This window comes from Carcharodon carcharias, chromosome 16, assembly GCF_017639515.1.
Source record: "Carcharodon carcharias isolate sCarCar2 chromosome 16, sCarCar2.pri, whole genome shotgun sequence".
NCBI classification, from domain to species: domain Eukaryota; kingdom Metazoa; phylum Chordata; class Chondrichthyes; order Lamniformes; family Lamnidae; genus Carcharodon; species Carcharodon carcharias.
In genome coordinates this window covers 43,416,068-43,440,325 of record NC_054482.1, presented here as the reverse complement: position 1 = coordinate 43,440,325, position 24,258 = coordinate 43,416,068, and the positions used below count along the sequence as shown (strand labels likewise).

The 24,258-nt window shown below is 45.1% G+C and overlaps 1 protein-coding gene across 1 annotated transcript in view; it reads right to left on the bottom strand.

The window, feature by feature from the left end:
• The window catches only part of LOC121289204 (podocin-like), a 43,924-nt gene extending 29,702 nt beyond the window's left edge, over positions 1-14,222 (bottom strand). The window contains exons 1-4 of the mRNA XM_041208403.1: positions 13,848-14,222; positions 9,678-9,785; positions 5,176-5,244; positions 4,140-4,222 (exon numbers count right to left, since the gene is read on the bottom strand). Of these exons, the coding sequence (XP_041064337.1) occupies positions 4,140-4,222; positions 5,176-5,244; positions 9,678-9,785; positions 13,848-14,190 (603 nt within the window). The 5' untranslated portion in view covers positions 14,191-14,222. The remainder of the gene's footprint in view (positions 1-4,139; positions 4,223-5,175; positions 5,245-9,677; positions 9,786-13,847) is intronic.
• Positions 14,223-24,258: the final 10,036 nt, after the last annotated feature.

The following is a 24,258-nucleotide window of genomic DNA, read 5'->3' as shown; positions in this document are numbered from 1 at the left end:
GTTGGCCTTTATTGCAAGGGGGTGATGGAGTACAAAAGTAGGGATGTCTTGCTACAACTGTACAGGTCAGTGGTGAGACTGTACCTAGAGCACTGTGCACAGTTTTGGTCTCTTTACTTAAGAGGGATATAATTGCATTGGAACTGGTTCAGAGAATGTTCACTGGGATGAAGGGGTTGACTTATGAGGAAAGTTTGAATAGCTTGGGCCTGTACTCATTGGAGTATAGTTCAATAAGAAGTGATCTTATTGAAACGTATAAGATTCTGAGGGGGCTTGACAGGGTAGATACTGAGAGGATGTTTCCCCTCATGGGGAAATCTAGAACTTGGGGGCACAATTCAAAAATCAGGGCCCAAATCTTCCAGTCTCCAGATTGTCAGAAACCAGGCGTAAGACCGAAATGTGTGTTGAGACCCTGTAGAAATCCTGACGTGCTGACCTATGTGGGAAATTTGAACTTCCAATGGGCAATTCCTCTGCTTCTGGAACCCTTGACTGAGCTAGAGTCAGAGACTTCAGACAGCTCCAATGTACTTTCCTGAACAGTTACCCAGGAAATGTTAGATAGATTAAAACCTAAAGTAACTCCTGTGTAGCTACAGAACTGACACCCAAATCACTCACACTTACCCCACCCCTCCCCACCAACCTGACAACCCCCACTGACCATCTGATTACAATCACCGACCACCTGACTACTCCCCCGACCTGACACAACTACCTCTTGACCCGATTCGACTACACCCTGTGCTTTGCATTTCTGGGAAAGCTGGCTTGGAAGGCACTGAAAGAAACGCAGAGCAGTGTCAAGTGGAGTGGCAATCTGATGATGATTGCCGCTCATTAGAAGATCTGGGCCATGGAATCTCCCGTTCAAAATGGAGATGAGCAGGAATTTCTTCTCTTAGAGGGTCGTTAATCTTTGAAATTCTCTTCCCCTGAGAGATGACCTGAGTCATTGAATATATTCAAAGTTGACTTAGACAGATTTTTGATCCACAAGGGAGCCGAGGGTTACGAGCAGCTGGCAGAAAGTGCACTTGAGATCACAGTCAGATCAGCCATGAATAGTGGAATAGGCTTGATGGACTGAATAGCCTATTCCTGCTCCTATTTCATATGACCTTCTGAATTGGAACCTATTTTTTAGGATCAAAAGATTTATTCATAGTGGCTTATCCATAAAGACCAGGAGGGTTCCAGATTTGAAGCCCAGCTTGATTTGAGAAAGTTTCATCTTGACCCCTAGTCATCATCTCAGTTGATGACATTTTAATTGGATTGGTGGTGTTGGTTGGGGCTGGTGGACAGGGAAATTGGGGTTCTCACTCATTGTTAATATCCAGTGGCATCTTCTGGATGTATTCATGTATGTATGTCTGGTGGAATTTGCATACTGTTATGATAATACATATTAAATAGCTTGCTGATTGCTCTTGCAGATGCTGATTGAATCACCTGCTGTACGTTTGCAATATTTTCTGTTTTTATTGTAGATTTTTCTTCTTATCTCATTATAATTGGAAAATTATGCCTAAGGTACATCATGTTTCTGGGGAACCACTGATATTGCAGCTAATAATCTGCCAAATTTTTTAAAAGAATGAAGGGAAGTTTTCAGCAAGGCCATTTCCAGGAATAACAAGCAACAAGTTGTTCCAAAATATCTGCTGTTTAGCTAACTCATGTTTTTTCACACAAGTGGCCAACATTTGCCTCATAGACTGCATACAATTCTCTTTTTCTGAGATGTAGCTCTTTCTCCTGCATTCAATTTGCCCGCAGTGCAGCTGTCTCTAACTTACTGGCTGAAGGGATGCTGATGTCACCTGCTGGCTGTGGTTGATTGGACGCTCACACCAATTGTGTATGTCTCTGTGGTATAGCGGAAAATACAAAGAAACATCGCAGACCTGGGGCAACAGGGAATTGGAGACTGTATTTGTTGAGGTGGGAACTTGTTCAGCAATGGTCAAACTGGTGAGTCAGGTGTGCGCAATTCAAAAAACAATTTTCCGAGGATGCCACTTTCCAAAACAGTGCTTCTGACATGCCTTCCTTCTTCCTCAACCAAGGTTTCCCACCCACGGTAGTTGACAGGGCCCTCAACCGTGTCCAACCTATCTCCCCCGCCTCTGCCCGTACACCTTCCTCTCCCTCCCGGAACCATGACAGGGTCCCCCTTGTCCTCACTTATCACCCCACCAGCCTCCGCATTCAAAGGATCATCCTCCGCCATTTCCGCCAACTCCAGCATGATGCTACCACCAAACTTCCCTTCACCCCCCTGTCGGCATTCCATAGGGACTATTCCCTCCAGGACACCCTGGTCCATGCCTCCAACACCCCCAACATCTCAACCCCCTCCCATGGCACTTTCCCATGCAATTGCAGAAGGTGCAATACCTGCCCCTTTACTTCCCCCCCTCCTCACTGTCCAAGGGCCCAAACACTCCTTTCAAGTGAAGCAGCAGACTGGGTGACTGTTTTGCGGAACACCTTCAGTCTGTCCACAAGCATGATCCAGACCTCCCTGTCGTTTGCCATTTCAATACACCACCCTGCTTTCATGCCCACATGTTCATTCTTGGCCCTGCTGCAATGTTCCAGTGAAGGTCAACGCAAACAGGAGGAAAGCACCTCATCTTCTGATTAGGCACTTTACAGCCTTCTGGACTTAACATTGAGTTTAACAACTTCAGACCATGAACTCTTTCCTTCATCCTTACCCCTTTTTGATCCCCTTTTTTCAAATATTTATTTTTAAATTTTTTAATATATTTTTTCCCACTATTTCTATTATTATTTTTAAAATGTATTCATTGTTTTATCCAAACCTTTCAGCCTATTTCGATCTTTTCTCCCACACTGTACCCTCTCCCCCATCCCACCCCCATTAGGGCCATCTGTCACTTGCTCATCCTGCTTTCTACTCTTAATGTCCCCATTAGCACCTCCTTCAGCCAGTATTATCACCATCAACAACACTTTGACCTTTTGTTTATGACATCTTTCACAATCTCTCCTTTGCCTCCACCTGTCACTGGCCTTCCATCCAGCTTCACTTGTCCGTCCGCCGCACCCCCCCCCCCCCCAAACAGTATATATTTCACCACATTTCCACTTCTTAGTTCTGAAAAGAGTTATATGGACTCGAAACGTTAACCCTGTCTTTCTCTTCACAAATGCTGTCAGACCTGCTGAGTTTTTCCAGCAATATTTGTTTTTGTTTCAAAAAACAATTGTCTGCCAAGTATTATGGGAGGGAAAAAGATGATTTTACAGACACTAATTTGAATAATAATAAGTGTAAAACTGAGCCTGAAGAACATTTAAAAGAGAAATGCACATGGCAGCTCTTGTCGGATCATCATGCGTATGCCAAAGCGTCAATGACATGATACTCTGATCATGCTCTAATTTAATTGGGTATTGGTCAGTGAAAGTATCTTCTGAATAGTCTGGAACATGAAATCTATTTACAGGAATTATCAGTGACACTGCACCCAAAAGAATATCTATCATAAGCCAATAGAAGTTGTTAGTAGAAGATTATTAAGACTTTAATGCAGCTCTCACCTTCTTCAGCATGTGCTTCCTGCCCCTACACTTTCTTCCATTAAAAATCCTTGCAATGTATTAAGTGAGCGAACTTTAATGTAAAATTGGGTGAACGCAAGTGGAAATTTCATGCTCTTATGTAAATAGATGTTAACTTATCAGGAAAATCTGATTAAATACCGTTTGTTTAAATGCACCAGTATTCCAGTTATCCCGTTGCGATTTTCTTGGAGAAGTACCTGAGCATGATAACATGGAAGATAAGATAAGAGCTGCTGGCCTATTTGGCCTCTCCAACTGTTAGTCTCTTACGCCCCGGTAAAAAAAATCGCAATATCATTTACAAAATGTAATAACCATGAATCCTTCAGACAACAGGAATTTGTCTACTTACATTTTGAAATCTCTTAATTTTCATGTTGAACCACCTCCACTGACAGTTTGTCCCAGATGTTGCTAAAGAAACAAGTAACTTTGCTCCTGGGGTCTCTTGCCCTCTTGCTCCTCTTGCATTTCCTGGGGCCTGTGCTTTATTCATTGAATTTTTAACATGCGTTTTTCTTTTATATACTTACTTCATGAAATGGGACCTCCAATGTTTTGACACGTAGATCCACTTTGTGGTAAGTGTCCAGACACGGCATGAAGAAGAAGAGACCTATAATGAGAACCAATGAAGGACCAATTATATAATAATAATCTTACCCTTTGTCACTGATCTCTTGTATTGGTAGTGTAACACTTCTTTAAGAGAAACCCAAATCCTATTGCTAAGATGTCTTACAATAAGTTTACTGATCCCGCTCTCCAAGTAGGATGCCACCTTCACAGGAGGTATGAGTTGAAGATACACAGTAGCAACAAATATCCAACCCGTACTCCCTTCAAGTGCAATCACATGATGCAAGCAAGAGAGCAGTGAATCAACCCTTTTTCTCAACTGAGTGTCAGTCATTGAGAAACAGCTTTCTTCACACTGGCCCTCCCTTATTTCCCTGAATTCTGGAGTGCTCTCCCCCAGAGTAGGAGCACCTATTGATTGTCCTATGGTGCTAATCTTTGCTAAATCCTACTAGAACTGAGTCAATTTAAAACAATATTCCTAAAGTCTAGATGTCCAGGTATAAATTGGTACAAAATGCATCCTGATGGACACTTAAAATTGGGAAGTTTCAATGTAATATGTAACAATACTACATCCTAAGGATCAATTGAATTATGCGAACCCATCCAGTCTAAACTCTTTGAATCTAATCCCAAATTGAGAAAAGTACATTTTGCAGGCTTTTCTTTTAAGTATTTGTTTCTGAATGTGGTGTCACTGTAAGTTATTGTCCATCCCTAGTTGCCCTGAGAAAGTGTCAAAGAGCCTTTTCCTTGAAGCGCTATTGTCATTGTGGTAAAGATGCTCCCAAAATGCCAATATACAAGTCAAAATACTATGCACCTGAGGCTCTGATTAATAATCCACGGAGTGATATTTCTGCTTTGAAAAGCAGTATCATCAAATAAAATGCTTAACCTCCATCTTGTTTAGAAACAGAAGTTGCAATATTGGCAGCAATATGCCACCAGACCTATCATGATGGCACCGAGGATACAGACACCTACCTGGCCCCCTGGCTCTCCCAGGTAACAGTCGTCCCAGTCTGAATATCACCGCACGCTCGTATTCTTGGACTATCTGCACCACAAAAGAAAGGATGACTATTACACTAGTGGGTATTAGGGTGGAATCGTCCGTTCCCATTGGCGGCAGGCATCATGGCGGTCGGGAAGGGGGGACAATTCAGTGGGAAAGGCAGAAATCGGTTTCATACTGGTGTGAAATCTGAGCAGGATCATCCGATGGTGTCCGGCATAGCAGAAAATGAACTCTGCTGGAGGCCAGTGTGAATCCGATTTTCATCCCAGTAATGGGGTGCAAGGCAAAGCTCGACCAGGATTGGCCCCACCCCCATGCCCAATTTATCATTATGCTGGCAGGAAAACATGCCAGCCCTGGACAAATGTGATGTGCAGAAGTCGGGACTCACCTTTAGAGCCTTGCTCAGATTGCAGACATCCAAGGAGCAGAAGATGCTGGAGCCCTATAGCTACTGGACCCTGGAGGAGCATGTGCATTGGATGCTGGGTGGACTCTTGAGGTATGAAATCCCTGTGGATGCATGATGGGTTTGTGAGTGTGTGAGTTGAGAGTGATGAGATGGCTGACTTACCCCACTGGAATGAATGAGAGCATTCATCTTCTCACTGCACTGGGTGGCTGACCTCCTCTGTGCTCTGGTGGCACTGACTGCCATTGCCACTGCCTCCCAGGTCAGATAGGTGACTCTGGTGGACCTCCTGTGGCCAAAGCCCGGGCAGAGGACATCACAGTGGCCTTCCACTGCATTCAGCAGGTGGCCTGAGAGAGGGGTCACTAAATTTGGGGGCCACCATTTTCTTTGCTTTCAGGGTCATCTGTCTCCTGGAGCAGTCCTGGTCTGAAGGCATGAAGTAGGCTGTGTCCTGGTGCACTTTAAATATGATGCCTGAAGCAAGGAAACGCTGAGGTCACGGCATGGGGGACTAATCCAAGCCCACATGCCAGTGGTCTGACCTGTTTCTTGTGAACGCATTGTTAAATGAGGCAGAACGTGCCAGGACGGGGACAATACAGGGCGAAAATCTGCCATTGCGATCGACTCAGTGCAATCCTGGGACAATTCTGTCCTTAGTTACTGCCATATAATCCAGCCTGCAAATGATAAAATTTCCACATGATTTACTCAAAATTACTTTTAAATACTGACTGCCTTGCTTCACAGTTCTAATTTTTTTTGCTTTTATGTTAATTTTGTTTTCTTTCAGATTCTAATTTTTTTTTTATGTGTAGCCTGTCATAATGTGACACATTGATGAGAAATACTGAATGCACCCAACCCAGGTGATGGTCACCATCCAGACTTAAACACATGACCTGTTAATTGAGGTCAAGTATTTAAGCACTGGAGCAGGTTTGTCCAACCTATTCGCATGGAGGGCCACATTTCAAAATGTTTCGCTCTCCAGGGGCCGATGAACTAATTTTGGAAAAATAAAGTTTGGCACAACAATAAACATGAATTTAAGAAAAAACTGAGGCATGAAAAGAAAACTTACAGAGCAAAAAAAAAGAGTAATAAACAAAGATGAGTATTCGAGTGTAATTGAGTGAGTGTGTTTGTGTGCCTGGCTCACTCTCAGTTTCAGGGTACACACTCACTCACCTTCACCCACTGTGAGAGCGAATGAGTGTGCAAGATGGTGTGTGTGGGTGAGGGTGAATGAGAACTCTGATACTGGGAATAAGCCAGGCACATGGACACACTATGTTGCCCCACACACACCCCCTTCACACATACTCCCCTCTCTCACCCCGCTCACACTCTCCCCCCCAACACTCTTCCCCCCCACACTCTCTCCCATCACAGTCTCTTCCCCATCACATTCTCTCCCACTCTCTCCCCCTCACACTCTCTCACTCATGCACTTCCTCACCCCCTCACACTCCCTTACCTCCTCACACTTTCACAGCCCTCACACTCTCTACACCCCTCACATGCTCTACCCTTCTCACATTCTCTAACCTCTCGCACTCTCACCTGCTCACACCCTGTAACCCCTTCACATTCTCAACACCCTTCACACTCCCTACCCCTTCATACTCTCTATCCCCTCACACAATCTCACCCAATCCTCACAGTGTCACCCTCTCACACACTCTTCTCCCCTCACACCCTGTACCTGCTCCACACTCTCTACGCCTCTCACATTCTCTACCCCTTCATACTCTCTACCCCCTCATGCTCTCACCCCCTCACGCTCTCTCGTCCCCTCACACCCTGTACCCATTTCACACTCTCTACATCTCTCACACTCCCTACCCCCTGATAGTCTCTACCCCCTCACACTGCCTCACCTTCTCCTCAGATTCTCGCCCCCCTCACACTCTCTCCCCATCATACCTTGTAGTCCCTTCACACTCCCTACCCTCCTCTCACACTCGCACCCCCTCACACTCTCAGCCCTCACACTCTCTCTCCCCCATACTACTACCCCCCTCACATGCTCTACCCTTCTCACACTCTCACCCCTTCACATACCCTCACCCCTACACTCCTTCACCCCCTCACACTCCCCCATCCCCTCACACTACCCGTCACACTCTCACCCCTTCACACTCTCACCTCCTCATGCTCTCTCCTCCCCTCATACCCTGTATCCCTTCGCACTTTCTACACCCTTCAAACTCCCGACCCCTTCATACTGTCAACCCCCAAACACTATCTCACCCTCCCCTCACACTCTTACTGCCTCACACTCTCTCCCTTCGCACTCTCACCCCCCTCACACCCTGTACCTGCTTCACACTCACTACACCCCTCACATATTCTACCCCTTCATTCTCTCTACCCCCTCACACTTTCACTGCCCTCACACTCTCTCCCCCCTCATGCTCCCAACCCCCCCCCCACATGCTCTACTCTTCTCACACTCTCTAACCCCTTGCACACTCTCTCCTCCCCTCACACCCTGTACCCCCTTCACTCTTTCTACACCCTTCATGCTCCTTACCCCTTCATATTCTCCAACCCCACCCACTCCCTCGCCTCACACTCTTACCCCCTCACATTCTCTCCCTCACAGTCTCCCCCTCACAGTCTCATTCCCCTCACAGTCTCATCCCTTCACACTCTCTCCTCCCCTCACACTCTGTACACCTCTCACTCTCTAGCCCTTCATACTCTCTACCTCCTCACACTATCTCACCCTTTCCTCAGACTCTCACCCTCCTCACACTCTCATCGCCCTCACACTCTCTCCCCCATTTCACTCTCTCCCCTCTCACATGGTTTACCCTTCTCACACTCTCTAACCCCTCACACTCTCCCTCTCACAGTCTCACACCCTCACGCTCTCACCCCCTCACATCCTGTACCACCTTCACACTCTCTATACCCTTCAAACTCCCTACCCCTTCATACTCTACTCTCTCACTCCCCCTCATACTCTATCCCCCTCAAACTCTCTACCCTCTCACACTGTCCCCCCCTCACACTCTCTCCCACCCCCCATACCCCTTAACCCTCTCACACACTCTCCCCTCCTGTCACACACTCTCCCCTCCTCTCACACTCTCTACCCTCCTCTCACACTTTCTTACCCCCAATACTCTCTATCCCCTTCCCACACTCACTCTCTCCCCAACTCCCCAAACTCTCACTCTCTCACAGTCTCCAGTCACTTACTCAGACGCCAGTGGACCCCGCTCCCCTTGCCTTGGGCTCTGCTCTGGCCCTCCAGGGCGCTGCTATGGATGCCAGGGCCCCGCTCCCTGGCATTCAGCTCCTCAGGGCCCATTCCTTGGTCTCCCTGACCCTCGGTTCTCAGCATCCCACTCCTTGGCTCCCAGGCCCTCGGCTCCCTGGGCCCACTCCTTGGCTCTCTGGGCCTCCTCCAGGCCCTTGGCTCCCTGTGACCCACTCTTCTGCTTCATGGCTTTCAACTCACTAGGTCCCACTCCTCAGCTCCCCAGGCCCTGCTCCTTAGCTCCCGTGCCCTTGGGTCCCCAGCTCCTGCTCCTAGGCTCCCCGCTCCTCGGCTTCCCAGCCCTCAGCTCCCCAGCTCCTGCTCTTAGGCTCCCCGCTCCTCGGCTTCCCAGCCCTTGGCTCCCCAGCTCCTGCTCCTTGGCTCCCCGCTCCTTGGCTCCCCAGCCTCAGTTCCCTGGGCTCCGGTCCTAGGCTCCCCGGGCCCTGCTCCTTTGCTCCCCTGCCCTTGGCTGCCTATGCATTGAACTCACTGCCACTGGTGTTCACTGCTCGTCCAATCACAGATTGCTTCTCTCCCACATTTGCTGTAGATAGGCAGACTAGTGAGAAAAATGGCCTGTAATTGGAGGTGCAACGTCATGCAGAACTTACCTGTTTAACTGGCATTTTGAAAACTGGCTCCAGAGACTGTATAGAGGGCCTTCATGGGCTGCATTCGGCCTGCTGGACAAGCAGGACAAGCCTGTACTAGAAATACCTCATTCCCACTGAACCAATGTTCCCAAAAATGCAGTTTGCAATCTTTTGATAGCAATATACTTGCCTTAACACACAACCAGACAGAAACTGGGAATGAGACAAGAATCAGCAACAAAGTAAGGAATGTCAGAATACACTCGCAGATCCCTGGACTTCGGTGCTTGATACCTGATTAAAAAGAGCAGACAGGCATATCAAATTATTTTCACTCCAGTCTGTTTTTAACAAAGCAAAATTATACCCAGTTTAAACAGCATCCAAGAGTTATATGCCAGGTTTCCTCTGTCATGCACTACTTGTCCTTTTTTCTCTCAATTTGTTCTCTCCTTTTATAACTCTTGTTGGTATACAGCTTTTTGGGTATTAGTAGTATTCCAATGCATTACTGAGATATCATTTCATATGTAAGCCTACTCACTCAGTTAGAAGGCATCTCACATGGAGAAGAATCACAATAGAGCCAAATCAGATCTTTCGCTTAAAGTCCTATACTTGCAATTTCAATTAGGATGACTGGATATTGAAATGATTGGAACTCATGGTTGATTTTTCCTTTTCTCTAGACTGGGCCAGAGCCCATATGTAGCACAATCACTGCTGTCCCAATTGAGATGAGTTAACTGAGCACATGATCGAATAAGGGAGTTTTCTATATGTACGGCTCACAGTTGCTCCATCTAACCCACAGTCATTGGAGATAAATCTTGCCATGTTTCTATCTGGCAAAATATTTTTCTGAACAGCAAAAGAGATAATTGCTTCTTTTTCCAGCTGAAAATATTGGAAAAGGTAATATTAATTGCAGTCCATTGCGATTTGTAGTTGTGTTCATTAAACGTTACAGAAATATTGGCCCCATTGGTGGGGCGAGCATATTTACTGGGTGGGGCATGGGGAGAAATCTGAATTTAAAGGCAGGATCTCTATCATTTTTTAATTCCGTTTCTCATCTGACATCCAATTTAGTTTCCTTAACAGTCACACATATCTTTGGATTACCATATTGCGTAATGAATTTCACAACACAAATATATTGTTTGCACCTATTGTGGTGCAAACTGCATGCTACCTCCCTAAGCTGTCCAAATTTCAGAATATTATTTTGGCAGTAGTCTTTGTTGGCAAACATTAGTTTCTTTCTCACATTACAGGGTATTGCACTGGATTTTGTGCTTTATGATCATTGGTGCCAAAATGAAGAACATTAGGAGATACCTGTGGTCGCATAGGAGCCAGTCAAAATGAAAGATAGCAGTGTGCCTCAACTGAAAAGTAATTTAATATTGATTCCAAGAAGTTGGCATTACGTACAATATCATAGGCAGAGTTTTACATTCTACCGCTGGGGGGGTTTGCAGGTGTGGTGGTGGGCGAGGGCTTAAAAATTCTCGGATGGCCTACCCATTGGGCTCCCTCTTGCTCCGATCGCTCTGCAATTTTACTGGTGGGATGGGAGAGGCCTATTCCAGCTTTCCCCCCCCGCCCTTTGCCCTAATTGAGGCCTTTAAGTGGCCAATTAATGACCACTTAAGGTCCATTTCTCATTCAGCCTCAATTTTCAGGCTGGCCGAAGGAGTTCATGGACAGGGGAATGCCTGAAAAGTGACCCTGCTCAGGCCTTGGTCGGAAAGGGGTCATCTCTTTTCAACATCGGGCGCCCGCCTGTAAAGTTTGGCCCATGCGGGTGCATCTCCCTCCCCCCTGGACTCTCCAGCAGCACGCCACACCCAATTGGATTGTCTCTCTGAGCTGGGAATTCCTCCTGAGTGTGGGGCAGAAGTCCCATCCCAGTCAATTAATGCTCGTTGGATCATTAAATAGCTGTGGGGCAGCCAATATTGGTAGAGATGCGTTCACCACTCTTCAGATGGCAGGAAGGGCCACCATCCTAAAAATCCTGGCCCATATTTTGAACAGATCTAGAATATTGACCTCTTCATCCTTGCAAACTACTGCACCATTTCCCTGCCCTCCCCAAAGTTCTTGGATATGTTGCTGCCTCCTAAACCCAAAACCATCTTTCCTGGAGATCATGGAATGGAATATAAAAGTAGCACACTGCAAGCAATTAGGAAGGCAATGGCATGTTAGCTTATGCAGCATTATAATAATAATGAAAGCAAAGCACCGTGGATGCTGGAAATCTGAAATAAAAACAGTAAATTCTGGAAAATCTCAGCAGGACTGGCAACATCTGTGGAAAGAGAAACCGAGTCCGTGTTTGAGTCCGTGTGACTCTTCAGAGCTCTGAACAAGAAATAAATGAGGAATGGGAAAAAAATGTAGGACTGAAAGTGGGCAAAAGATCAACGATCAACCTTCCAACTGCTCATTGTACCCTTTCAAAAGTATAAATAGGATTTATAGTTCCAGTGACAAAATATGTGCTCTTCACTGTAAGTAGAACCTTAGGTGAAGACAAAAAATAAAAATCTCTAACAACTTTTTGCTGAAAGTAATTATAATTTAATGGGAAGGATGTTCGACAAGGGAGCCATTACAATTTTAAGCACTTTCATCTATTAAAAGACTGAAACGTAATGGGTAGAATCTTACCTATGTTAGGTGGGCTGGTTGGGAGCAGGTGGGGCAGAGCGGAGCTGATCGCCTCCCGTGATTGGCTTTGTGCCGCCATTTTAAGCAGGTGGGCCAATTAAGGCCCGCCCAGCATAACGCGCGACCGGTAGCGCTCAGCGCTAACTGTGTAGGCGGGGAGAGGAGGGAGAGCCAGTGCTTGCGCTTTTTCATGCGTGTGCGCAAAGCAGCGCAGCAGTCTCCCTGAGGCACAGAGCTGCCTCAGGGAGATTAAGTACATAATAAAAAATTTTAAATAATGAAGTAAAAAATTATTTAAACATGTCCCCTCATGTGACAGTGTCACATGAGCTGGGACATGTTTGTGAAGTCAAAAAAAAAATTTATTTATTTTATACAAGCTTCAGGAAACTTCATCCCGCATGTCGATGAGATTTCCTGAAAAACACGAAGGCACCTTGGGCTCTCTGCTTGCCTGCCAACCTTAAGGTTGGATGGGCAGCATTGCTAACAACTTTAATTGCTTTTTTAATGGCCTTAATAGGCCGTTGACAGCTTGGTGGGTGCACAGCCACTTCTGGTGCGCACCCGCCAAACGAAATATCAAAATGATGTGCGATGATGTCGGGATGCACGCCCGATGTCATCGTGTGTCATTTTACGTGTTAGCATGTTGGGCCCACCCTCGCACGCCGACAGCAATATTCCAATATTCTGCCCAATGTGAAATATTACTAGCACTATACCATGACCACCATTTTGACCTAATATTTTGAGTCAATTCCACAGATGCATGTGCAGGAGTTATAGCATCCTTAGCTTCTAAAAGTTCCTGAGTTGACCTGTAATCATAACATTCATAGTTTAATAATGCACCCATCAGCTGATAGAATGGGAGCATATTTGCTTCATTGTTCCACTGAGCAACTGGAAAACAAGTGAGGAATTTCAGTGTAATCCTGAAGGAAATTGGATAAATACCTGAAGGGGTAGAAGTTGCACAGTAAAGGCAGGGAATGGGACTAATTGGATAGCTCTTTTAAAGAGGCAGCTTAAGCAAGATGACCCAAATGGTCTCTTTCTGTACCTCATCAATCTGTGAATATACCAGTCTGGAAAAATCTGAGTCAGAACTTGTCCTATATCCTTGCATCATTTCTTCACTTAAAGGAAAAAAGAAAAAAATTAAGTCTTCATACATATAATAGGAAATCATTGTACATATTCATATATTCATTTTTCCTGCAGACTTTGGAACAGGCCACCCTCTCCTAGAAGGCCAAAAAGAGGAAAATTAAATTTAAATAATCAAACTTTATGAACCAGGCTGATGGGCATTAAGAAGGGCAGTCAGCTAATGATTTAAAAAAAATAACTTTGTACCCGAAGGTGCCCTTTTCATCTGTTGAATGATACCAAAAATAGTGGATCTTTGAAAGCTGCAGAGTTGCACCATTTGAACATAACTCCATTTAATATTTGCATTAGTTAACCATTCTTGATTTCAATTTGGTACAAGAGCCTTGTGGACTCGTAGTGAAAAGGATTGAAAAGGGCAAGCCTCTTTTATTTGGTAAATGGAAAGATACAAAAGAATTTGATTCCAACACAATAATTTTTTTAGTATTTTCAAAGTGCAGTTTACACTCTCTCCCACACCACCCCCCTCCTCCCCACACTGCAACCAACTCTTACCTTCCTCTAATGTTTCAATTTCATTCAAGGCACTGCATTCCTCACTCTCATTCTCATCTGAGTTCACTACATTGTCCACGTCCACTATGGTGGAGCTTGTCGCCTTACTATCAGCACTGAGAGAGTTTTCTAGTGGTATCTTTTCCTTTCTCCCTGTCTTCCTCTTTGAGTCCTCTGTTACTGGGTTTTTCATTTGGGTTGTTTTTCCCTTGTTCATACTGAAGTTCCTGCTGTTGCTTTTCTTATCTTTGTTTTGTACACCCTTTTCCCCAGTGGAAAAATCGTTTTGTCTCCTTTGTGAATTCTTTGAGGAACGTCCTGAAGCCCTTGAGTTCTTTTCCATTGTTCTTAATGATCCACTGGATGAAAGCTTACCCTCTGTGCAAATTAAAGCTGTCCTTGCTATTTATACTTAGAATCTGCGCATTTTCGCAGGCACTTCAGACTCTCCTCCCTGGACTGGTAAAATGCCAAGTCATAATTGATTAACTAAAAGCCCGGGTTAGTGTTTTTCTAAATAGTTTACTGATGTGAAAGGGAGTGACTGCCTCCTTAGATTTAATTAAAGTCAACCTTCTGAGATAGTGGGCCTCCATTGCTACGCTGCTGGATGACCAAAATAATCATGGATAGTTGGGCTTTGTTACTAAATTGTACATAAACCTGAGTGTAGATGGATTGATATATACATGAACTATATAAGAGGATATATTTAACCAGATTGCCAAGTAATGTCACAATGCATACGTATCAGGGCCTTTTGGGTATAGCTTTGACCTATGTTTTATCCTTTAAAGCCACTCAATGTCTTTCAGATGGCTTGCTGGATGAAGGTACAATCTTGTGTACACCAAAAGATGCCAACTTTAATGCCTGATATCTGCTGAGCTTGTGTGTGCCCAGTGCTCTTTTAATTATGAACTGTAACTGTTATTGCCTCTGTTCCATGATTTATGGCACAGTATTCAATTATCTGGGCACTATATTTTGAAACTCTCTACCTAAAATCTTCTGCCTTGCTATCTCTCTCTCCTCCTTCAAAAACTTCCTAAGAACTATCTCTTTAATGTTGCCTTCAGTGACTTCATCTATTTTTATCTTCTAATACTGCTCAATATCCATTTTTACCACAGAAATTCTCCAATTGTCCCGGGCATTTATTATATTAAGGACACTGTATAATTCTGTCACTGTGCACCCATGGTAAAAAAATTTGTTAACCAATTTCAGTGGGATGTTATTTAGTGTGATCAGGGGTGGAGATGCAACATCTTCCCGAATGACCCCAGTTTTCTTGATGCTTAAGTCAGGGAGAACAAGTTATAGGCATGGAAGAGACTCCCGAGTGTATTGGCACTAATTAAACAGTGGTGGCTTTGGTGGATTGGTCACATCTGTAGGATGGAAGATGGTCACATACCCAAGGACCTTCTGTATGTTGAGGTAGCTGGAGCCAGTCGACCAGTGGGTTGCCCAAGGCTCTGCTTCAAGAGTGTTTGCAAGTGTGACATGAAGGCCCTAAACATCGACTATTGCAGGGTAACATTAGCTGGTGAAAAATGGAAATGGCAACACCTCCTGAGGATTGGCATGCACTATTACCATGACCAATGGCTACAACAGCTTGACAAAAAGTGCCAATGCCAAAAGTAACATCCCACAACATCATGTGGCAGCTTCATGTGCGACAGAACCTGCCTCTCAAGGATTGGCCTTCACATTGAGAGGAGAACTTGGGTGCACAGTTTAAAAGAAAATTTAAGAATTTAAGACTGAGATGAGAAGAAATATTTTCTTCTGAAGGTCATGAGTCTGTGGAACTCTTTTCCTCAGAGAGCGGTAGAGGCAGGGTCATTGAATATTTTTAAGGCTGAATGATAGATTCTTGATTGACAAGGGCGTCCTAGGGTATAGGGGGTAGAAAGGAAAGTGGAGTTTAGGCCATAATCAGCTCAGCCATGATTTTATTGAATGGTGGAGCAGGCTTGAGGGGTTGAATAGCCTAGTCCTTCTTCTAATTTGTATGTTTGTATATTTATCAGCAAAGGTGTGCTAAATGAAGACCCCCCACCTAAGTGGATTGTTTGCTGCATGTCTATCATTTCTCATAGATGGGATGATGCCAACAACAATTATATAATTGCAAGCTGTGTTGAATCTTAAAGATAATAAATGTAAACACTATAATTGGTTTCAGCGGTCCTGGGCGAGGGATGGAAAAATCAGTTTGTGCTCCTGTTCCTAACTAGGTTGTTATCTAATGTCTCTTGCTAGAAAGTGCATTGGCTAGATTTATTGATCTAATTTATACTCCAATCATGTTAGTCAGGCAGTGCATCATTAGCAATGATTTGTGTGCTGGATTTTTAGGGTCAGCTTCACTTACATATTAAGAAAGAAACAAGAAAGACTTGCATTTATATAGGGCCTTTCACAACCTAAGATGTCCCAAGATGCTTTACAACCAATTAAGTACTTGTTTTTGAAGTGTACTTGATGTAGGAAAGACGGCAGGCAATTTAGCGTATGACAAAAACTCACAAATGACAGTGAGCTGATGATTGATTTTAGTAATAGTAATATTGATAAATGTTGGTCTTGACACACGGGAGAACTTCATTACTCTTCAAAATAGTGTCAATAGATATTTTACATTCACCTGAGAGGACAAATGGGGTATTGATTAACATTTCCAAATGATGGCACCTCAGACAGTGAAGCACTCCTTCAGCAGTATACAGGAGTGGGATTTGAACCAAAATCTTCCTGACACTGCACAAGTGCTTCCACTGAGCCGCAGACACTGTGAATTAACTGTTAGTCTTTTTTTGGGTCTAACATAGGGATCTCACAAAAGGGGCATGCAAAATTTTATGTATTCAGCTCAGCGCTGCCTACAAGCGACGTTGGATTAACAAGCTGGTTGTCAATGTTCCGGAAATCAGTATAAAGGTCAGAACGTGGAGTTAGAACCTAAATTGGTTTCAGCATAGAAGGAGGCAATTCAGCCCATCGGGTCCATGCCAGCTGTCCATAAGAGCAACTCACTTAATTCTACTCTCCCGCCTTCTTCCTGCAACCCTGCAATTAATTTCTCATCAGATGTCCTATTTTCTTTGGAAAGCCATGATCAGATTTGCCACAACCATATTGTCGATTAGAACATTCCAGATCCTAACCACTCTCTATGTGAAAAAGGTTTTCCCTCATGCCATCACTGCTTCTTTTACTATTCACCTTAAATCAGTGCCCTCAATCTGGTTCTCGATACTTCCATGGGAACAGGTTCTCCCTATCTACTTTGTCCAGGCTCCTCATGATTTTGAACACCTCTATCAAATCTACTTTTAATCTTCCCTCTTGCACGGAGAACAGCCCCCAGCTGCTTCAATCTATCTTTGTAACTGAAGTCCCTCATCCCTGGGACCATTCTCAGGGATCTTTTCTGCATCCTCTCCTTCATACTCTTCCTAAAGTGTGGTGTTCAAAACTGGATACAATACTCCAGTTGAGGCTGAACTAGTGTTTAATATAGGTTTATCACAGCTTCCTTGCTTTTGTACTCTATGCCCCTACTTATAAAGCCCAGGATCCTGTAGCTTTATCAACTGCTTTCTCAACTTGCTCCGCCACCTTCAGTGGTTTGTGTACCAGGTCCCTCTGCCCCGTATCCTTTTTAGAATTGTACATTGATTTTGTATTGCCTCTCCTCGTTCTTCCCACCAAAATGAATCACTTCACATTTTTCTGCATTAATTTTCACCTGCCACTTGTCTGCCCATTCCACCAGCCTATTTATGTTGTCTTGAGCTTTATCACTTCCAAGTTTTGTCATCAGTAAATTTTGAAATTGTGCCCTGTATACTCAAGTCTTAGTCATTAACAGATATCAGAAAGAGCAAGGTCCTCACACTGACCTTGGGGAATCCCACTATATACCTTCTTCTTGTCTGAGAAACAACCATTTACCAGTACTCTGTTTCCTGTCGCACAGCCAATTTTGTATCCATACTGCTACAGTCCATTTTATTCCGTGGGCTCTAACTTCGTGGACAAGCCTGTTATGTGGCATTTTATCGAATACCTTTCACTCTGACCCCACCCAATACCTTACTATTTCATACTCTGGTGCCGTCTGTCTTTCCCAATTCTCTGTGTGTCTTTGTTTTCTTCTTCTTGCGGTTCCTGCACCGCTGTTCTTGTAAACGACAATGCAAATCTTTTCAAAGCATTCTTTTTGCTCCAAGTTTATGATTGGAGGAATAAATAGGATATCCCACTGTTGTGAGTAAATTACTTAATTGATGAGAAAGTCTACGGCACTATGAAACACAAAGGGCGGAATTCTCCCATCTGGGACGAGGTCCAGTGGCGGGGACGGGGATGGAGAATACTTCCTGTTGCGCAGGCCAACATGAAATCCCCCAGTATCTTCCAGCCCCAGCATCATTAATTATGCAGCTAGGGGTTTCCCGACATCTTGCGTGGCAGGTGGGCTGGATGGCGTGTGCCCCACTGTCATATTTGGGCACCATATTTAAATGTCTGTAAGGGGAGGTGAAGGTCCAGTGCTGAAGCTCAGTGACAATCCCCTGCGTGTCCTCCCAGGCCGTGTAGAGGTCCGGAAGAATATACTTTACCCGGCTGATGGGAGGAGGCGGCCCAGCAGGGAAACCAACCTTGCATTGGCACAGGTGGTCAATGCCATCAATGCTGTGGCTGTCCAGAGGAGGTCAGTAATACAATGCCACAAAAGGATGAATGACCTCATTTGCTCTGCCAGTGTAAGTAAAGCTTCAGCTGCTCGCACCAACCACAACGAGACCAAGATGTAATGGTACATGGGTCTCAGTGGCAATGGCATTGTCATGCCTCAGAGCCCCACTACAGTCCATCTGTTCTGTGCCTCCTTTACTCTTCCATACAGAGAAATCAATGCTGCATGGAAGGTGGCGTGTGGGGTGGTGGGCACAGGGGGAATGAGCTCTGGCGCAGAGGGCACCAGCAACCCCCACAAATCAGATGCCTGTCTGAGTCTTCTCCTTGCATGTGGTTGGGCTCAGCACTCTGGAGGTGGCTGGCCCACAGCCCTTCAGGACAACTTGCAACATACTAATGCCAAGCCACACAACAGTGGCTACCTTAAGAATGCAAGAATGAGAATTGAACATTGAAAGGTAATGTACAAATGTATGCCATTTCAACCATCTTTTCTGTTGTCTTTGAGTAGGGGAAGATGAGGCACAACTGTAGGGAATGAGAGAAGACGGGAGGGGATCGTCCACATCTGAGGTGCCTCACAGGGCTTCAGGAGAAAGCAGCTCAGCTGGCAGGCAGGAACAGGACCAGGCAGTTGGCGGTTGCGGAGCTTGGACTTGGGTGCCCATCCAGTAAGAATCCACCCATGGTACAGAAACCCGAAGGCCAAATGTGTCTCCATGTTGGAGGCAGCTCATGCTGTCTTGCTATCTCCTCCCGCACTTACAGGTGCCACATGGAAGAGGCCAAGGTCCGAGGATGAAGATTCCCTGTCAGGCCTAGCCCAGAGGAGGGAAGAAGAAAGATGTACACCTGTGGAGGTGTTACAGCAGACACCTGCACCCTCCACAGCACAGACACACACACCTTGGTATTAGTTTTAACTTAGGAAGGATCTCACAATCTGGTGGTCATTGCATGGACACATGTCCGCAGTAGGAGGAGGCAGGGTCAGCTGAGCTCACTGGCACTTGGAGGACTGCTGGGGGGAAGGAAATCTGCGAGGTCCAAGTCCAATGGTGGGCCTCTGGAATCGGCCTCCCAACTAAAGATGGAGAGTCAGCAAGAGGCAGGAGAACATCAGGAGAGATGTTAGAGGCCCTCAACAGAGTGCCATGCAAGTCAGGGGAGTGCGTCCGCCTGCTTTCTGATGAAGTGGTGCTGACTTGTGCGTGCATCAAGGTCTCCACTGGGAGGTTGGCAGGCTCTAAGGAGATCCTAGTCCAGCAGATCCTGACAGATGCACGCAGATATGTACTCCACCATGGTAGCCATGGGGAGCTGCTGCAGTTGACACGCGAAGGGGGGACAGGGCAGCTTGACCTCCCTCCAAGTACTCTTTTTCCTCAAAGTGTCAGTCTAGGGCCTTCAGGCACTCTAAGGGAGGAGGAGCAGCAGCTGGACAACCTGGGGTCATCCACTCAGGAATCTCAGAGGTTGTCCGGACCTTCTGAATCCCCTTTGCCTGTGATCCCTTTGGTCTCATCCTCTGTGACTACAGAAGGAGCAGCTGGCCCACAGGAGGACTGTCAAAGAAAGCCTGGGCCCTCCAGGCCTCAGTTCTCCAGAGGATGGCTGTCGGAGTCATCAAAGGCAAGAGGAAAAATAGTCAACAGGCTACGTCCACCCCTGCTGTAGATGCTGGGGAGTGCCTAGACGAAGTAGTAGGCCACGAAAAATAAAGAAATTTTGATCACAACTTGATGCATAGGTGAACAAATCAATGTCACAATTCTAACCTCTGCAAATATAGTTACTTTCACTGCTTTTATGTCTACTGTCTTTTTCCAGCGTGGTTCCTAAGGCTTAGCAAATGCACCTCCCCACCCCACAAACACCTCTCCCATGCCCACCCGATCTGCTGAGTGTCTACTGTGAGAAGGGTGTATGACATGGCCTTTGTGAGCCATGTGCAAGCATTCTCCCAAGCACGCTGAGCCTTCATCCGTCAAAATCATATCACTGGATCACTGGTACCTCGCATTGTCAATACTACCTGCTGGGGTTTGCTTTCAGTTGTCCAGCTGTGATGAACTGCATCTCTGCTCACCCACAAACCCATCTTGTCCCATCCAACACAAGGCTCTGCTTACTTTCAATTTGACCAGTATGGTGGTTGTTAGCTTTTTTCTTTGCTCCGGCACCCTTTCCCCTCCCCCAGTCACTCACACCCTCTATCTCATCACTAATGACCCTCCTGGCAGTACTTTCGACCTCCCCACTGTTACCCTCCAACCTGGCCCCTTTTCCTTTGAGAATGTCCAAGAGAATGTTCACGTTCCCTTCCTATCTGAAAACCCCACCCTCATACAACCTCCTCCTGCCCATCCTCTGAGTCTGCATCTACATCCAAGTCTCCACAAACAACTATCACTGCCACTTCAAGTGACACCATTGCATCCTCACCCTCCCACCCTACAGGCTCCCTCTGCCCCTTGTAACTTTGACCATTCCCTCCTACCATGTCCACCCTGAGTTTGCTCCCCAGGAGTCAGAAGTTGACTCCACCGACACTGCCTTGTGAGCCCCTTCACCTGGACATTCCCCCCACTTCATACACCTGGACATTTCACCACACCCCCTGGCAACCCTTCACACACCTGTACATTTCACTCCCCCCTGCCTGGCAACCAAAATGGCCCTTAACCAACCTCCCCCTCCATTCCATACCGCCTCGCTACACCCCTGTAAAACCCTTTCCTTCACCCCCAAACACCAATGTCCCCCTCTAGTCCCCCACACCCTACTACATCTGCAGTCCTCCTAGCCTTCTTTAACAACCTACCCCCCCACAACTCCAACATTCCATTGCTGCCCTGCTGCCTCCCATCCTGCAGCTCAAGGATCTGAACTCATGGTGAAGTCCCTGGAAAAAGGTCCGAAGCTTGACCGAGGTTGCTGCGTGGAGGATGCCACTTCTGGAAGCTGTTTTGTGGAGGAACCATGTGGATGAAGCTCCATCCATCCTGTCCTGCATGTGATGCTCCATGCAACTGGAGGCCTCCATCTTCTCGTCAGCTGTCCGCGAGCTGACGAGGGCCCTTAAGGTAAGTCCCAACTTTTGCATGCCACATTGGTCCAGGCATGTTCTGGACCTGAGTGCATTCCCCCTGGCGTCCTGGAGAATCAGACACGTGAACAAGATTCTGGTCAGGCTTTCATCTGCATCCCATTAGTGGGATGTAAATTGCTTTCAGCGGGAATCGCGATCCACCATGGTGGGCAGTATTGGTAAATCCCGCTGTCATTTTGCGCTAGCGTGAAACCGATTTTTTGACCTCCTGCCGAATTCTGCCCCCCCCCCCTTCCCCGTCTGCCATTGATCCAGCCGACAGGGCCATGGGAGAATTCCACCTTAAGTGTTTCCCACCTTTTGGTAAGCCCAAACCAAGCACTGAGCATAATGAGATCTGGGCGAGAAGCAGGATCACAGCTCGCGTGTTAATTGATGACGAGCATTAACAAAAAAACCTTAATAACTCATACCTCCACATCATTAGGAGTAAATGTAAATGGGAAGAAAACATTTTTATTTTAAAAATCACTCTTTGGAAGATCAATTTTCCAAAACTCCTGGACTGCATGTAGATCTTTGATCAATCTATTGGCCCCAAAATGTTCTATGCAGTTAGGTGCCAAATTTTACTAAGTAATAACTCCTGTGAACCACGTTGGGGCATTCAACTATGTTAGAGGAATTATATAAATGCAATTTGTGGTTGTTGTTGATGATAGTTACCGGTCAGAAAATGGCCTCCAGGTCTTGTGTGTTGGGTTTCTAGTGATCCCAATTTTATGAGCACACTTTTGGGATCACAAGTAAGGTAGTGCTGTAAGCAGGAAAAACCCCACACATCGCTAAACTATTGAAATTAGGTTTCATGTTGAATATTTTGTGACTTTGGGCACAACTCCACCTGCCCAATACAGTACATTGGGCCTGGCCTTTTGTGGAGTAATTTTTAAACCAAAGTTGCTTGTTGTCAGTTTGGTTTAGAATGTTGTTGTCTATTTTATCACAAAAAGGATTTGGAGATTAGTCACATTTAGCCATTGTGGTCTACATTAAAATGAGTTCACATAGTTTTAAAATTCTGATTACTGCCACTTCTGCAAAGGGGAGTTTATCTGTCAACGTGTCATGCATTGAATATGTGTTTACTCAATTAATTAAAAACAATAATTAATTCATTAGCATATTATAGATAGGAGGGAGGGAAAAGCCAGGAATCTATAGACCTGCCCTTTTAATGTCAGCTATGGGGAACTGAATTCTTAACAGTTGGGCAGAGTGAATGAGTATTTGAATGATTATGTGCTGAATAAAAGGAATCAGAATCAATTTAGAAAGGATAGGTCATGTCTCACAATAAGATCATAAAATCATGAGAAATAGGAAGAGGAGGAGCCATTCAGCCCATTGACCCAGCTCCACCATCCAATAAGATCATGGCTGATCAGATTGTAGCCTTAACTTCACTTTCCTGCCTGCTCCCTCATAACCCTTGACTCCCTCGCAGATCAAAAACCTATCTAACTCAGCCTTGAATATATTCCATGACCTAGCCTACACTGCTCTCTGGGGATTCTTCTAAACTACAATGAGTATAGGCTTAAATAAAAGCAGAAAGTGTTGGAAAAACTCAGCAGGTCTGGCAGCATCTGTGGAGAGAGAAACAGAGTTAATGTTTTGAGTCCAATATGACTCTTCTTCAGAACTCCAATAGAATATAGACTCAATTTGCTCGATCTTTCACTGATCTAGCTGTATTTTTTGAGGTGGTCACTAACATGGTGGAATGAGAAGTGTCAATGGATGTCGTCTAAATGAACTTTCAAAAGGTAAGTTGCTGCTTAAGAGATTATTATCAAAAAGTAGGGAACATAGAATTGGAAATAATCTTGTGATATGGGTTGAGAATTGGCAAGGAGGCAGGAGAGAGAGAGAGAGTAGGGAAAAAGGGAATTTATTCTGATTAATGGAATTAGTGCAAAGTACCGGACCCTACAAATCTTTGTTGGGCTGCAGCTTTTCACCATACGTATAAAAACCAAAGAATTATATTTATCTAGTGCCTTTTGACATCCTCAGGATGTCCCAAAGTGTTTTACAGCCAATGAAGTACTTTTTTAGTGTAGTCACTGTCGTTATGTAGGATGCACAACAAGTTCCCAAAAGCAGCAATGTCATAGTAACTAAATAATCTATTTTAATAATGTTGGTTGAGGGATAGATATTGGTTAGGACACAAGTCACTAGGATGAGGGAATAGATTTGTATATCTGAGTTTGCAGATGATGCTCCGTCAGGAAGCAATAATTTACGTAAATAGAAGCAGGAAGTTACAAAGATAGACAGATTGAGTGAGTGGGAAAAGCTGTGACAGATGGAATTCAATGTGGGGAAGTGCGTAGTGAACCACCCTGAATCCAATAAAGTCAAATGGGAATATTTTCTTAATGGTGAGAGATTAGCGAATATGAGAGGAAAAAAGTAAAAGGGTTAATGGAATGTTGATTTTTACTTAAGAGGCAGGAATACAAAAAGAAAGTTATGTTTCAGTTGCACAGAGTCCATTGGCCTGACCCCATCAGGATTACTGCATGTAGTTTTGTGCATTGTACCTCACGAAGGATATATTGGCCTTGGGAT